The sequence below is a fragment of the Ochlerotatus camptorhynchus genome, unplaced genomic scaffold (genome assembly GCF_037179485.1).
Source record: "Ochlerotatus camptorhynchus isolate MF236.1 unplaced genomic scaffold, CSIRO-AGI_Acam_v1.1 ptg000077l, whole genome shotgun sequence".
In the NCBI taxonomy this organism is placed as follows: Eukaryota; Metazoa; Arthropoda; class Insecta; order Diptera; family Culicidae; genus Ochlerotatus; species Ochlerotatus camptorhynchus.
In genome coordinates this window covers 7,779,753-7,792,657 of record NW_027040567.1, presented here as the reverse complement: position 1 = coordinate 7,792,657, position 12,905 = coordinate 7,779,753, and the positions used below count along the sequence as shown (strand labels likewise).

Below are 12,905 nucleotides of genomic sequence, written 5' to 3'. Positions count from 1 at the left end.
CTTATTGCTCCGTTGTTCATTTTTGGTTTTCACAAAGTTTACCCCCATATATAAATCGCACATGTAGTCCTACATCAGAATATGGTAATTTGTATGGGCCCAAATTAGGGGCATTTATTTATTTATTTCCATTTCGTCAAGCCAGTGTAGACTACATACAATGATAATTACAATGTTTACTTACATACTATGCATTAATTCTATTCTGTTTTAGCTTAGTTTTTATTTGCTGCTTGGACATAGTGATGTCAATAGTTCCGCAATGCAAATTATATAGGCGCATCATTCGATTGATTGGGCTATTTTTTGCATAGTTTGTTCTGTACGATGTTTCTGAAAATAAATTCCGTGTTCTAAGATATCGACAAGGTGTGTAAAAATTTAATTGTGCGAGAATTTCTGCCGAATCTATGCGCATTGAAATAATGTCGTTGATGAAGAAAAGCATTGCAAATTGGCGGCGCTCCTTAAGTGTTTGTATATTGATGAGCATGCAGCGCGCTTCATAAGATGGTAATGGAAATGCAGTCCAATTCAATTTACGTAAAGCATATAAAAGGAATTGTTTTTGGACAGATTCTATGCGTTCTTCGTGTATGGAAATGTATGGATTCCATACTAGGTGGCAGTATTCTAGAATTGGCCTTATATATGTGGTATATAAAAGCTTAATAGTGTATGGGTCTTCGAAATTATGACTGAACCTTTTGATGAAGCCTAGCATTCTGTTTGCTTTACTAATGATAGTATTATAATGTTCTATAAAAGTTAGTTTGGAGTCTAGGATTACACCTAGATCTCTTACAATTTTGCTTTTTTCTACTATTTGGTTGCCTAATGATAATTCAATATGCGGTGTTTCAATTTTTCTGCTAAATGCTATTGCAGTACATTTTTTAACGTTCAGTTGAAGTAGACTTTTACTACACCAGGTGTGGAATATATTGATTTCATTCTGGAATTCTTCTGCATCGCTAGAATTACTTATTTCCATAAAGAGCTTCATGTCGTCTGCATATACAAGCAATTTCATTTTTTTAAGTATGTAGGAAATGTCGTTTATGTACAAAATAAAAAGAAGTGGTCCTAAATGAGAACCCTGGGGTACCCCAGAGGTGACTGAAATTGGTTCTGAAAGTTTATTTTGAAAGCGAACTATTTGTTTACGATGTGTTAGGTATGATTGAAGCCAATTCAAAAGTCCAGGCTCCATTCCTATTTTCTGCAATTTGAGGATTAATAATGGTATGTCGATGCGGTCAAATGCTTTACTGAAGTCGGTGTATAGCGCTTCAACGTGCTTGCCACTGTCCAACGCTTTAATAATGAAAGATACATATTCTAGAAGATTAGAGGTAGTTGAGCGACCTTTAAAAAAGCCGTGCTGTTTACTTGTAATTAGATTTTTCACCTGCTGAAAAATATTGCCGTTTACGATTGATTCAAAAAGTTTTGGAATGCAAGAAATAATAGCAATTCCACGATAATTTCGAATGTCTGATTTTGCACCTGATTTGAAAATAGGTACCAAATAAGATGATTTCCAAATTTCAGGGAATTTTCCATTTTTCAGAGACATGTTGAAAAGACGCTCTAGAGGAAATGCGAGTTCTTCAGAAAGGTTTTTCAAAAATATGGGTGCGATGCCGTCAGGTCCAGACCCTTTCGACGCGTTTAAGTTTTTAAGTGCATTGAGGACTTCATGTTGAGAAAGTTGGTTGACAGAGATGTTTTTAGAAATTTCAGGAATGAATGCAAAGAAATCGCGGTCACGATCTTCTTCGGAAAATGTGGTGTATACTTCTTGGAAGAAATTTGCAAAGAGATTGCAAATTTCAGAAGAATTCTCACCTACATTTGCATCCAAATTCATTCGCGAAGGAAAATTGCTGCTTTTTAATTTCGTGTTTACATAATTAAAAAAGTTCTTAGGACATGATTTGACTTCATTTTCGACTTTGCGGTTATAGTCCTCATATGCAGAGTTGATGGCTGTACTTAATTGGTTGCATAAGTTGTGATAGTTTCGCAAATTGGTTTCAGTTTTTTCTTTTTTGTATAGTTTATGAGCTTTCTGTTTTTTATTCAAATATGAATATATTTGTGCGGCATAATTTATCAAATGCTGCTCTCTTGGATATTTTAAAACAAATTAACTTCATCGTTTCATTTTCAAGCTATTCCTGAAACGTTTTATAAGTTCAGTGATTTTTTCATGAAGAAACCCTATAAACGCCATTACACATGTGATAAATGTGGGCACTATAGTTATGTACAAGATCCTGAACCATGAAGTATTCCCACGAATAGAACATTTGTTAAGCGAGTCTTGTTTATACTTCAAAGCACGGACATCTGACCAGCTCATCGATTACTCATAGAAGTTCCCATCACCGGCAAACGACATTGTAGCGACGATTGTAACCCGGCACCTGGAACGTGACGATGAGACCGGACACATTGCGGCGCTAACGACAGTTCCCTGCTGACCTCAGCAATCTAGATTAGGAAGCTAGGTTTCGAAACGGTCTTAGCTGGGAGCTTCAGTCAGTTAGTTAGTGAGTCCCGAAGAGTAATGTAGTAAAAGTAAGTTTAAGTGAAAGGAGTGAGTAAACAAATAGTGCTTAGTGCAATTAGAAAACCCTTTTTTTTTTAAATACTCGTATAACAGCCGTTTCATAAGTCTATATGGGAGAAGCTAACTCTGAATGTTTTAAGATGTACATAAAACCAGACAACGTCATTTTTTGTTGCGTTCGATTTTATATCAAATCTCATAGCCGTCGTAAAATATAACTGGGATAGTATAGTTGCATACCCGAGTAGCACACTTTCATCACAATTAGTTACAGCAACTTGTTTATGACTGAAATAAGTCGTATATAAGTTTCCACAATTGATTTGTAACAAGCGTGCTACTAGGGTACCGGTCGAAAGTGAGCCTCTCGTCAAACGTTACTGACATTTAAAACGCTGGGGTTCTCAGAGCAAAATAATTCCGGAATTCAATCACATTGTCGTTCAACACGGATGGTGTTAAAATATTTAATTTTAACCTAATGTTGTGCTCTAATGAACTCCCTCCCAATTTGATGTTTCTGAGAAAAATTGGTGAGGTTGTGTACATGACACGACCGCATGGTTGACGAAGACTACGTTGAGAAGTTTAGCGAACTTCTCGTGCATTTTTCTTAATATTGATTTAAAATACAGTGGAAGTAACTTGACATGTCAATTTCCTCACCCTTATTAGTTATTTTTCTGGCTGTTTCTGGACTTTCCGTTAGGGATATTATCAAATACATTCCCGTCCTTACTTCAATGCCCATCCAACCTCCGTTGAACATTTGTTATGGACAACACGTTTAATCAAACGCTTGATCGCAGTGGGAAAACTTCGGTGGGATATCGTTCACAAGCACGTATTGCACATCCCAGCCCAAGTGACATTGTAAGTTTTATTGAGGTTTAAAGCACTCTACAAGTCTAAATCATGGTCTACAGTACCCTCATAAAACCCAAATTGTTACTTGGGAGGTAACCAATATGCCCACTAATTTGGTTTGATTTTGTTATACTTTAGCTAACAAACGACTAATACAGAGCTTTGGCGCATTTATAGTTGGATTATTATTAAGCACGCTTGTTGGTTACTTGGGATCGCCCCCTTACTTTTTTTTCCATCAGCATAATCGAAAATTGGATATTCTTAGTTGTGCTTTCACAAAATTGGAATGTTTGGTCCATGTGACCCTGATTTCAATATTTAATCATAATTTGCTACTTCAAGCAAACAAAAATTCGTCCATCCAAGCAGGATCATAATTCTAAATGTTCATTGGATAGCTTAAAGTCCGAATTTATCTGCCTCTTAAGCACATAATGAGGAACTAGAACTGCAAGTATTCAGAAAAATATCTCTTAACTTTTCGCCTTTCTTGCATTTACACAAAGACGCTCCAACCCATTTTCAGAGGTTAAATTTTTGTTGCACCAGAACCACCCAGAAACGCGCTAATCCATTTGGTGCATGAATTTGGTAACAGAAAACAATGTTAAGCTCTACTTTGAATTTTAACCGTCCCTCTGAATCCCACTTCAACACAGGAACGGCACAAAATCATCAAAATTCAGTTCTCCAACCAGAATCTCGCGAACACTAGCGTGTAAAATCATAGGGTTTTGACAGTTCTTTCAGTAATGAATCTGTAATTTGTATAAAACATCCGACGTCCCTCCTTTTTTACATATTCTGCACAAAACATACTTTCTAAGCCCCACCCCTGATAGTATTTCCCTCCGTTTTTTTATGAATGGGGTGGGACAAAAAGTATATTTTGTGCAGAATATGTAAAAAAGGATGGACTTCAGATGTTAATTTAATCGCATATAAAGAGGTACCAGACATGTTTTACACTATTTTGTAGCAGTGAGAGGTACAGTACAGCATACACGACATGCAAATCTTCTCTCTACCTGAATTTTTGGCTCTTTTGATGGGTGAAAAAATTAACGTCAATTCTTTTTAGGTTGTCGTTATAGGAGAATGGGGTGTTTGAAGACCGACCAGGTGGTGAATCTCAGAATTACGAGTTCGCGGTGGACTGTTAAGGATCATTCTGAGGATGTTGTTTTGGATCCTCTGAAGCTTTAGGTGGTGGCACTTAGCACAACTCTCCCAGATTGGCATACCATACTCAATAGCCGGCAGAATGATCTGCTTGTGGACAGCAAGTTTGTTTTTGAGGGACAGGGTGGACTTCCTGTTTATCAGAGGGTAGAGCGACCTGATCAAGAGGTTACACTTGGTGGATGTCTTGTCAACATGGGATCGGAATAGCAATTTGCTATCGAGGGTGAGGCCAAGGTAGACTACTTCACTCGACCATTCAATAGGAGTGCTATCAACATGGGCCTTGACGTTGCAGGCGGAACAAGCCGAGGTGAATTCGAGTGTGGAAACAGAATGGTTTGTGTTTTAGCTGCATTGATACAAATCTTCCAGCTCTTGAAATAGTCGGACAGAAAATCCAGGCCTGATTGTAGTTTATTCGCCAGAGCACGGATCACTCGACCCTTATAGATGATGGAGGTGTCATCTGCGAACATTGACACGATACCACCACCCGGCAGGGGAGGAACGTCCGACGTGATCATGTTGAATAGGATAGGCCCAAGCAGGCTACCCTGAGGGACCCCTGCATCAACGTTGAACGTATCAGAGGGGACATTGTTCAAGTAGACCTGGAATGATCTGCCTGACAAGTAGTTTTTAATGATCTTCACGAGGTAGATCGGAAAGTTGTATCGATGCAGCTAGAGCATCATGCCAGACATTGTCTAACGCCTTCTCGACGTCCAACAATGCCATGGCAGATGAAATGGAAACGAACTTGTTCCGCTTGATGATGTTAGTAACCCGTGCGAGTTGGTGCATGGTAGAGTGGCCTTTCCTAAACCCGAATTGCTCTTTGAGAAAGATGTTATTTTCATTTGAAAACACCAGCAGACGGCTGAGTATCAACTTTTCGAATAAGAGACGAACCAGCCCAGGGCTGAAAGTCTCCTTAATAAAGATATAAAAAAAAAACTTTTCGAATAGCTTCGAGATGGAGGACAAGAGGCTGATGAGGTGATAGCTTTTGGCACTGGTAGGATCTTTGCCTGGCTTGTGTATAAATCACTTTGGCTAACTTCCAGCATGCAGGGAAGTAGCCAAGCTCCAAACATTTGTTGAAGATAACGGAAAGATGGTTGAAGAAGTCAATACTCAAGTTTTTCAACTCGATGTTGACTACACCATCCAAACCCGCGGCCTTCATGTTTTTAGTGCTTATAACAGCTGCTATCACCTCATCAGTCGATATTCTTTTATCATCATGCACTACTACGGGGGTTTCAGCGACTCTAGACATTGCCTCCAGTACGGCAGGCCCATGAGGGCTCACCATGGTTTGACCAAGATTATGTGAAATCACAAAATGTTGGCCAAGAGCATTGTCCTTTTCAACTGGGGTTATGAGTAGGGATGGGTCCAAGCTCTGGTCAACAGAGGAAAGCACAGGGATCGGTCTCGACTTATTTTTCAAAATTTTGGTAATCTTCCAAAATGGTTTTGCACAATCTGGAAGAGAGCGAATCTTGTTGGCAAAATCGTTATTTCTGAGTTCCACCATCCTGGCCTGGATAATTTTCGTTAGCCTATTGACATTGGTCTTCAGGTGGGGCAGCCCAGAACGCTGGAACTGCCTACGAATGGTGTTACGGAGCCTAATAAGATCTTTGGTTGGGCTGTCAAGGTTCAGAGTATGACTCACCTGTCTGGATGCTGGTACGAGTTGCTCCCTGGCACGGGATATCGCCTCTTCGATGGTTGGCAGACACTGATCGACTTCTTCGAACGACTCCGGTAGGACGTCGTAATCGATTGCTGTGTCCACACAGCGCTGATACTGCTGCCAGTTGACACAATGATAATTTCGCCGGGAAACTTGAAACCTATTGGCCAAGGAATATATATGATAGGTGATAAGTTGAGAGATGTTATCGCCAATGTTGCTGATGAAGATGTCGATGGTGGCATGAACCCCGGATCGACTCAACCGGGTGGGAGTGTCCGGACACAGGATGTTGTAGTGGGCTTCCTGCAGATCGTTGTATAATATTGCGCCGTTCTGGTTTCGCTTGATGCTTGGCGTTCATGTTGCCAGTGATGACGGAATTTTGCCGCCGTCGTGTTAGCTTGATGATGTCTCTTCGGAGGTGTGCGGCCGAGCCGTCCCTAATGTTGGTTTGCTTGGGGCAGTAGACCGCGATTATGGTGATTGGACCAAGCGATGTGCTCACCTCAACTCCGATGGCTTCGATAATTTTCAGCTGGAAGCTTGGTAGTAGCCGGCAGCAGATGTGCCGTCTCACAGCGATGGCCACTCCTCCTCCCCCGGAGCTGGTGCGGTCAAGCCTTACGAGCTGAAAGTCGGGAAGGGAGACGTTCAGCTCGGGCAAACAGGTGAGTCTTGGTGATAACGACTATGTCGATGTGTCGTTCGTTGAGAAAATCAACAAACTCGATGTTTTTGCTCTTCAAAGAGCAAGCATTCCAATTTACGATCTTGATGGCTTCACGGTCCATACTTAGTGACAAGGGACAGGGCAGAATGTAGCTGTTCAGATCGAGTCTTGCATGTGCGCATGATGATGATGACCTCGGCCACGAGCGTCACAAGTTCCTCCGAGGTGAACGGAGAATCGTCGACAGGTTCACCTGAGACAGCACCAGCATATGATAAACCAGGGGCGGTGAATGGCTGGTCCGCAGCAGCACCGAGACGATGCTGAACGGTCCGACTGTTGGGAACCATTTGGATACTCGCAGGATTGAGTCGACGGGGCTGGAAGGCTGGGTACTGGACTTCCGTGAGTACAGGAGGCGAACGATGATTACGGAGGCGACCGAGCTGGTTGTTGATTGTAGCCTTCCGGCGAGTTGAGTTGGTTCCAGCACACTTGCCGCAGTTTGTATTCATATGGCAGTTTTTGGTGCCATGGCCATAGGAGAGGCAGTTCATACACTGCGTAATATCACGATGTTGGGGTTTGTAATGCTCCCAACTGATGATGACCGGAAACAGATCTCGGATTTTGGATCTCTGGGCCGCAAGACTGGTTGATCCCTGCCTCAGGTTTGAGCCCAAGCCGATCCAGCTCGGATTTCACCGCAGCCACCTCGAACGACGGTAATCCACGCAAAACCACCTTCAGTGGCTTGCTCGATGGCAGATCATGCGTGAAGAATTCCACGTTGTTGTCCATTAGGAAACATCAATTTGTGTGTACTCCTCCAGGCTGGAGCACATGATTTTGGTACCGATGCTGCAAAGCTTGAAGCGAGGCAGCAACTTGTGTTTTACCAGTTCGGCACCCAGCTTGGCAACATCCTTCACCGGCGTGAAAAGCGGGGGAATCCACTCTCTTCTAGCAGGGGATGAGTACTTAAGGGGGTTAGATTTTGATAAGTTCTTTAGTGGGAATGACACTGATGAAGACTGCACATTGTAGTCGAAATACGTATCTGTCATGGATACCAAAATTAATTAAGTGGAATTAAATGGAAGATAACCTTTTTTGCTGTTTTATTTAGCATTCCGCTAACAACCCAATTTCATTACTTCATTATGATGGCTACCAAGCCTTTAGGGATTTTCCTTATTAGAGAGTTGTATAGATTTTTCTCCTTTAGCTTACTTAAATCTTTGGTTTTTATTAGTTAGGTAGGTTCCGATTCAACACATTGTAGTTTCATTTTTATACCTATGATCTTGACTTTTTTACCTAGGGGATGAGTACTTAAGGGGGTTAGATTTTGATAAGTTCTTTAGTGGGAATGACACTGATGAAGACTGCACATTGTAGTCGAAATACGTATCTGTCATGGATACCAAAATTAATTAAGTGGAATTAAATGGAAGATAACCTTTTTTGCTGTTTTATAGAAAATATTAAGCAATTTAACAGTAATGCATGTGGATTCTGTGATCATCCAGGAGAAATAGTTGGCAAACAGATTAGATATAGTTTCGAACATGACATTTCCAAAAGGACTCATCATGCAATGGTTATTAGTAATTCAACCGGAGTTAAAGGTATGTCGTCTTTAGTCCCTGGTTTTGATGTTATACGGAATTTCCCAGTCAACTACATGCATTGCACTTCTCGGTATCACCCGTCAACTAAGTCGTGTGTGGTTTGAGACTCCGAGTAGTGCTAGTTTCAGTAAAAGTAAAATAATCTACATTCATGAAATGCTTTTCAATCAACTTTGTTCACGAAGCTTCTCAAAAAGCTAGAAAATTAAGTGCTACTTGGAAAGCCAACGAAGGGCTTCATAAGCTCATCCATTATAGTTTATAGTTTAGTTTATGCTTGAAGCAAACCCGTGATCTTGACATTTTTACCTAGGGGATGAGTACTTGAGGGGGTTAGGCTTTTGATAAGTTTGTAGTGGGAATTATTCTACTTTGAAGTAATTATTTTGCTCAATAGCCGCACCTATACGGGCACCATATCGTAGCTAATGGGGGTGCCTAGAGTGCTCCAGAGAATCTAGAATCCAGAAGTTTTTAAAGATTTATGTATTTTAAATTGCGTGTATTAGAACCTACAAAAAATCTCGAGGGAGCCTCGATCATCCTTGAGGGGTCGAAACCCCATTAGCTACGTCAATGCATTGCAATCCAAACCAAAAAGCAAATTGAAGCGAGTTCAGAAATATTTCGTTCGATTTGCTCTCCGTCAAACTGACCGTTAGGCCAATTTCAGACCGGTTCTCGGTCGATTAATCATAATCATGTCCGACCGTAGTGATGTCCGTATGTAATATAACACCACTAGTCACTTATGACGAAAACATCGAAACAATCGGTTGACAGATTGTTTGTTGCTTGCCAAGCAAAGAGTAGAACCTCCTTGAAGGTACTTTCTTTTTTTATTTGTAGGGATTCCTGAAAATCCTGCCCCATCAGACTGCAATTTCTTTCCACTGCATAGCCCTTATTAGGCGTGGATTGAGCAAATGAAAGGACCGTACCCACCTCATATTCAAAACCTGTTGTAATTTGAGTAGTCAGAACAAAAGAAAATTGAATATGGGAAAAATCGATTCCGTCAGGATCTCGAAACCTTCAGGATGAAACAGAAGGCCACTTGTTCGATCAGTCTTGTGAGGGCAGCGCTGCAGATTGGAAGTTGGTCTCCAAAGTTCAAGTGAAGGCAAATTGACGGGTTCTTTGTAGTGCTGCAGCTGCTGGAATTGGAATTCTTTTTGAGGCCGTGAGTGCTATGCAAGTTCAATTTGTGATTTATGCTTGATGTTTCTGCAATGTAGTGACTAGTGACTATATATATAGTGCATGGCTTCTAACAAGTGACTGACTATTTGTAGCAAGTGCATTTAGTGCGGTGGTGGAGGTGACGGGTAATTCCATCGTTACCATTGAACTATTTAGCTGTGAACGATAGCCAATTGACTCTGCTTCAATCAGGCTGATGCAAAACTATAGACCGATTGCATTTATAATAGGCAACAAGCAACGCCAGAGATGGAGGAGGGGATGGTCTCAGTTGTTGCTTGTTTCATTTGTAAACATTTAATCTGCGAGGAATTTCTGTATACATGGATAAAGAGTAAGAATTTGATGCGACATATCTTTCTTTTTAACGCTACCCTTATGGACTATTTTGGTGATAATCGGCTAAGCAGTCTTTATTTAATTTAGAACAAAATGGTTAAATTCTGTCCAACGTTGCGATGCCGTTGGACAAAATGTAACTGTTTGTTCTAAATTCAAAAGACTGCAAGCCGAATACCACCCAAATTTTCACTACGGTCGAATCTCCATTCATACTTATGAGATAGGATGAGCGCATCGTAAAAGTGTAAGAGTCAGTGGAGGGGCGCAACACTGAGAGTTCACCACCTACACAGTAAGTGTTGTGAAATTTTGTCTTTTTCCAATCTTTTTTTTAACTTTTTGCCAATCTGAAAACATGTAAATTAACGGACATAACCCCAAGCCAACGAAACTTCCTCAAGGCGGCAAAATGCGTGTCGATTCATGGTTGACATGGCTGGCTATGAACAATGCAATGATCGATCGATTCAGCCACCATTCGGAAGGTATGGCTATCTACTTTCATTGAGTACAGATAAAAACCCGATTGGTCCTGTGGTTGGCCAGCCGGAACTGAAAAAACCCGGGAAAGTCCCGAGCGAAATGCGTGTCGATTTTTGTTTGGCTATCCAATAACCCGGCAATTTGGTTACCCAATTTTAAGATTGAGCCACTATTTGAAAGGTATGACTATCTACTTTTGAACGAAAAAGACAGGGATCCGATTGGACCTGTGGTTGGCCAGTCGGGACGGGAAAACCAGTGAGAGGTGGCTCTGCAAGAAATCGGATTCACCGGGAAAATGGTCATTTCCTGAAAGTAGACCTAGAGATCTACGATTTTCTCTAAATTGCATACAATCATGTGTTTATAGAAAATATGCCATCTTGCTGGATTTCAGAATAGGTCCTATATCCATGGTAGTCATTTAAAATGCCCAAAACCACTCTGGCATGTTTTAGGAACCCCGGAAGGAACTGAATCCGAGACAAATAAAATCAATACTTAGTGCCTAATTTTCTCAAGATAATATCAAAAACGAGATTCTTGTGGGTAACAAAGGTTACATACACTTGCCCGGTGGATCAATGTGGATTTTTAATATTACACTAGCCACAGGTCGGTGAATTTATCGGAGCTTTTAGTGACGATTCATGTATGATGCTATTGTTACTACGAACTAAATTTACCCTTTCTAGGGGGTAAGCATATTTTCAAAGCCTTATTGACATTCTCTCCAAATGTCTGAAGGGTTCAATGACTTGTGCAATTTTCCCGAAGACAGCCACTTTCGCATAGCCATGGTCAATAATATGCTGTCCATGAACGTAGTCTGATGATGATTGATTAGGCACCTAATTAGAACCGGAATCCACCCTAAACTGGAAAATAGCTTCCAACACCCTATGCTGCAGCTTATCACTATTTATTACGCCATCAATTTCCTATCGTTAACAACAATTCTATTTAGCTAGTGATTCCCCGTAGAAGATCTTAACATAAATTGCTCCTCGCGAATCGGTAGTCGCACACAAGTGTAGTAGCCTTCCACCAGTGTTAAACAATTTGTGAACCTAATATCTCATCGATCCCAAACATGGCACAATTCAATCCAGCATACGTTCACGATGGTGACCCTCAGGATCTAGAACCGGATCGTAGCTACCACGAGAAAAAACCATCACGCTTCACCGCTGTACCGTTCTGCAAGCAACCGGACAACGGTGTCGGGCCTCACCCCACCGCAATGACTCTGGTCAAGAACATCCCCAACAAAACGCAACGGGACAAATGGGGCAAAGATATCGAGTTCCTTCTGTCGTGCATCGCCCTGTCGGTGGGCTTGGGCAACGTATGGCGGTTTCCGTTCACGGCCCTGGAGAACGGTGGCGGGGCCTTTGTGATACCCTATCTGATCGTGCTACTGCTGGTGGGGCGACCCATCTACTACCTGGAGATGCTGATCGGACAGTTTTCCAGCCGGGGATGCATCGATGTGTACGACGCATCGCCGGCCATGCGTGGCATCGGCTACGGGCAGACCTACTCGACGTTCATCGTGATGACGTACTACGCGTCGTTGATGGGCGTCACGATGCGATACCTGATAGCGTCGTTCGGTGATCCGTTGCCGTGGAGCGAATGCCGGGACGGCTGGAATACGACGTGTATCGACTCACGGTTGGCGGTCAATTTCGCGGAAAATATAACCGAAAAGAAGGTGTCGTCGGCGGAGCTGTTCTTTGTGTGAGTATGAAAAGTAAATATTTTGCTGGGAAGGGTTCCTAAATGTGGGCATCGATGGCAAAAATGTCTACTTGTTAGGTGCAGACTGCAGATGGACTTTGACATAAGCAGCATTGATGTTTGGTGTGTACGAGCATCTGCACCTGTACTGCAGCGTCCATTGAATTGATGCCAATAATCTCCGATGAGAAGAGAAGTTCCGAACTTTCGTGATGAGCTAATTGAAGCCAAGTTTTGCCGTACCCTAGGATTAATTAAAGGGAACATTCCTTAATTAAACCCCGCAAAGATTTGAGTTGTGTATCAGAGAACGCTTGCGCAAAAAGACTAGGGTGGGGAACGGATTCGAAACTCAAATGTCATTAGCCAAATACATCCGTAGACCATAGGTCCACCGTTGTATAATTGGCTATGCACCCGTGTACTGAATGCGAATTGTGGGTTCGAATCCCACCGGTGACCTTAGATTTTTTCGCAAATTTTCTCACA

At 41.8% G+C, this 12,905-nt stretch overlaps 1 protein-coding gene across 3 annotated transcripts in view; it reads left to right on the top strand.

Annotated features, from left to right (window-relative positions):
- The window catches only part of LOC135697726 (sodium-dependent nutrient amino acid transporter 1-like), a 48,352-nt gene that overhangs the window by 22,533 nt on the left and 12,914 nt on the right, over nucleotides 1-12,905 (top strand). For 2 of the 3 annotated variants that reach the window (XM_065217524.1, XM_065217523.1), the window contains exon 2: nucleotides 11,641-12,416. In XM_065217524.1, coding sequence (XP_065073596.1) covers nucleotides 11,767-12,416 — 650 coding nt within the window. In that variant the 5' untranslated portion in view covers nucleotides 11,641-11,766. Of the gene's footprint in view, nucleotides 1-8,901; nucleotides 9,744-11,640; nucleotides 12,417-12,905 lie in introns of those variants that run through there. The other variant, XM_065217522.1, reaches the window with a different exon arrangement.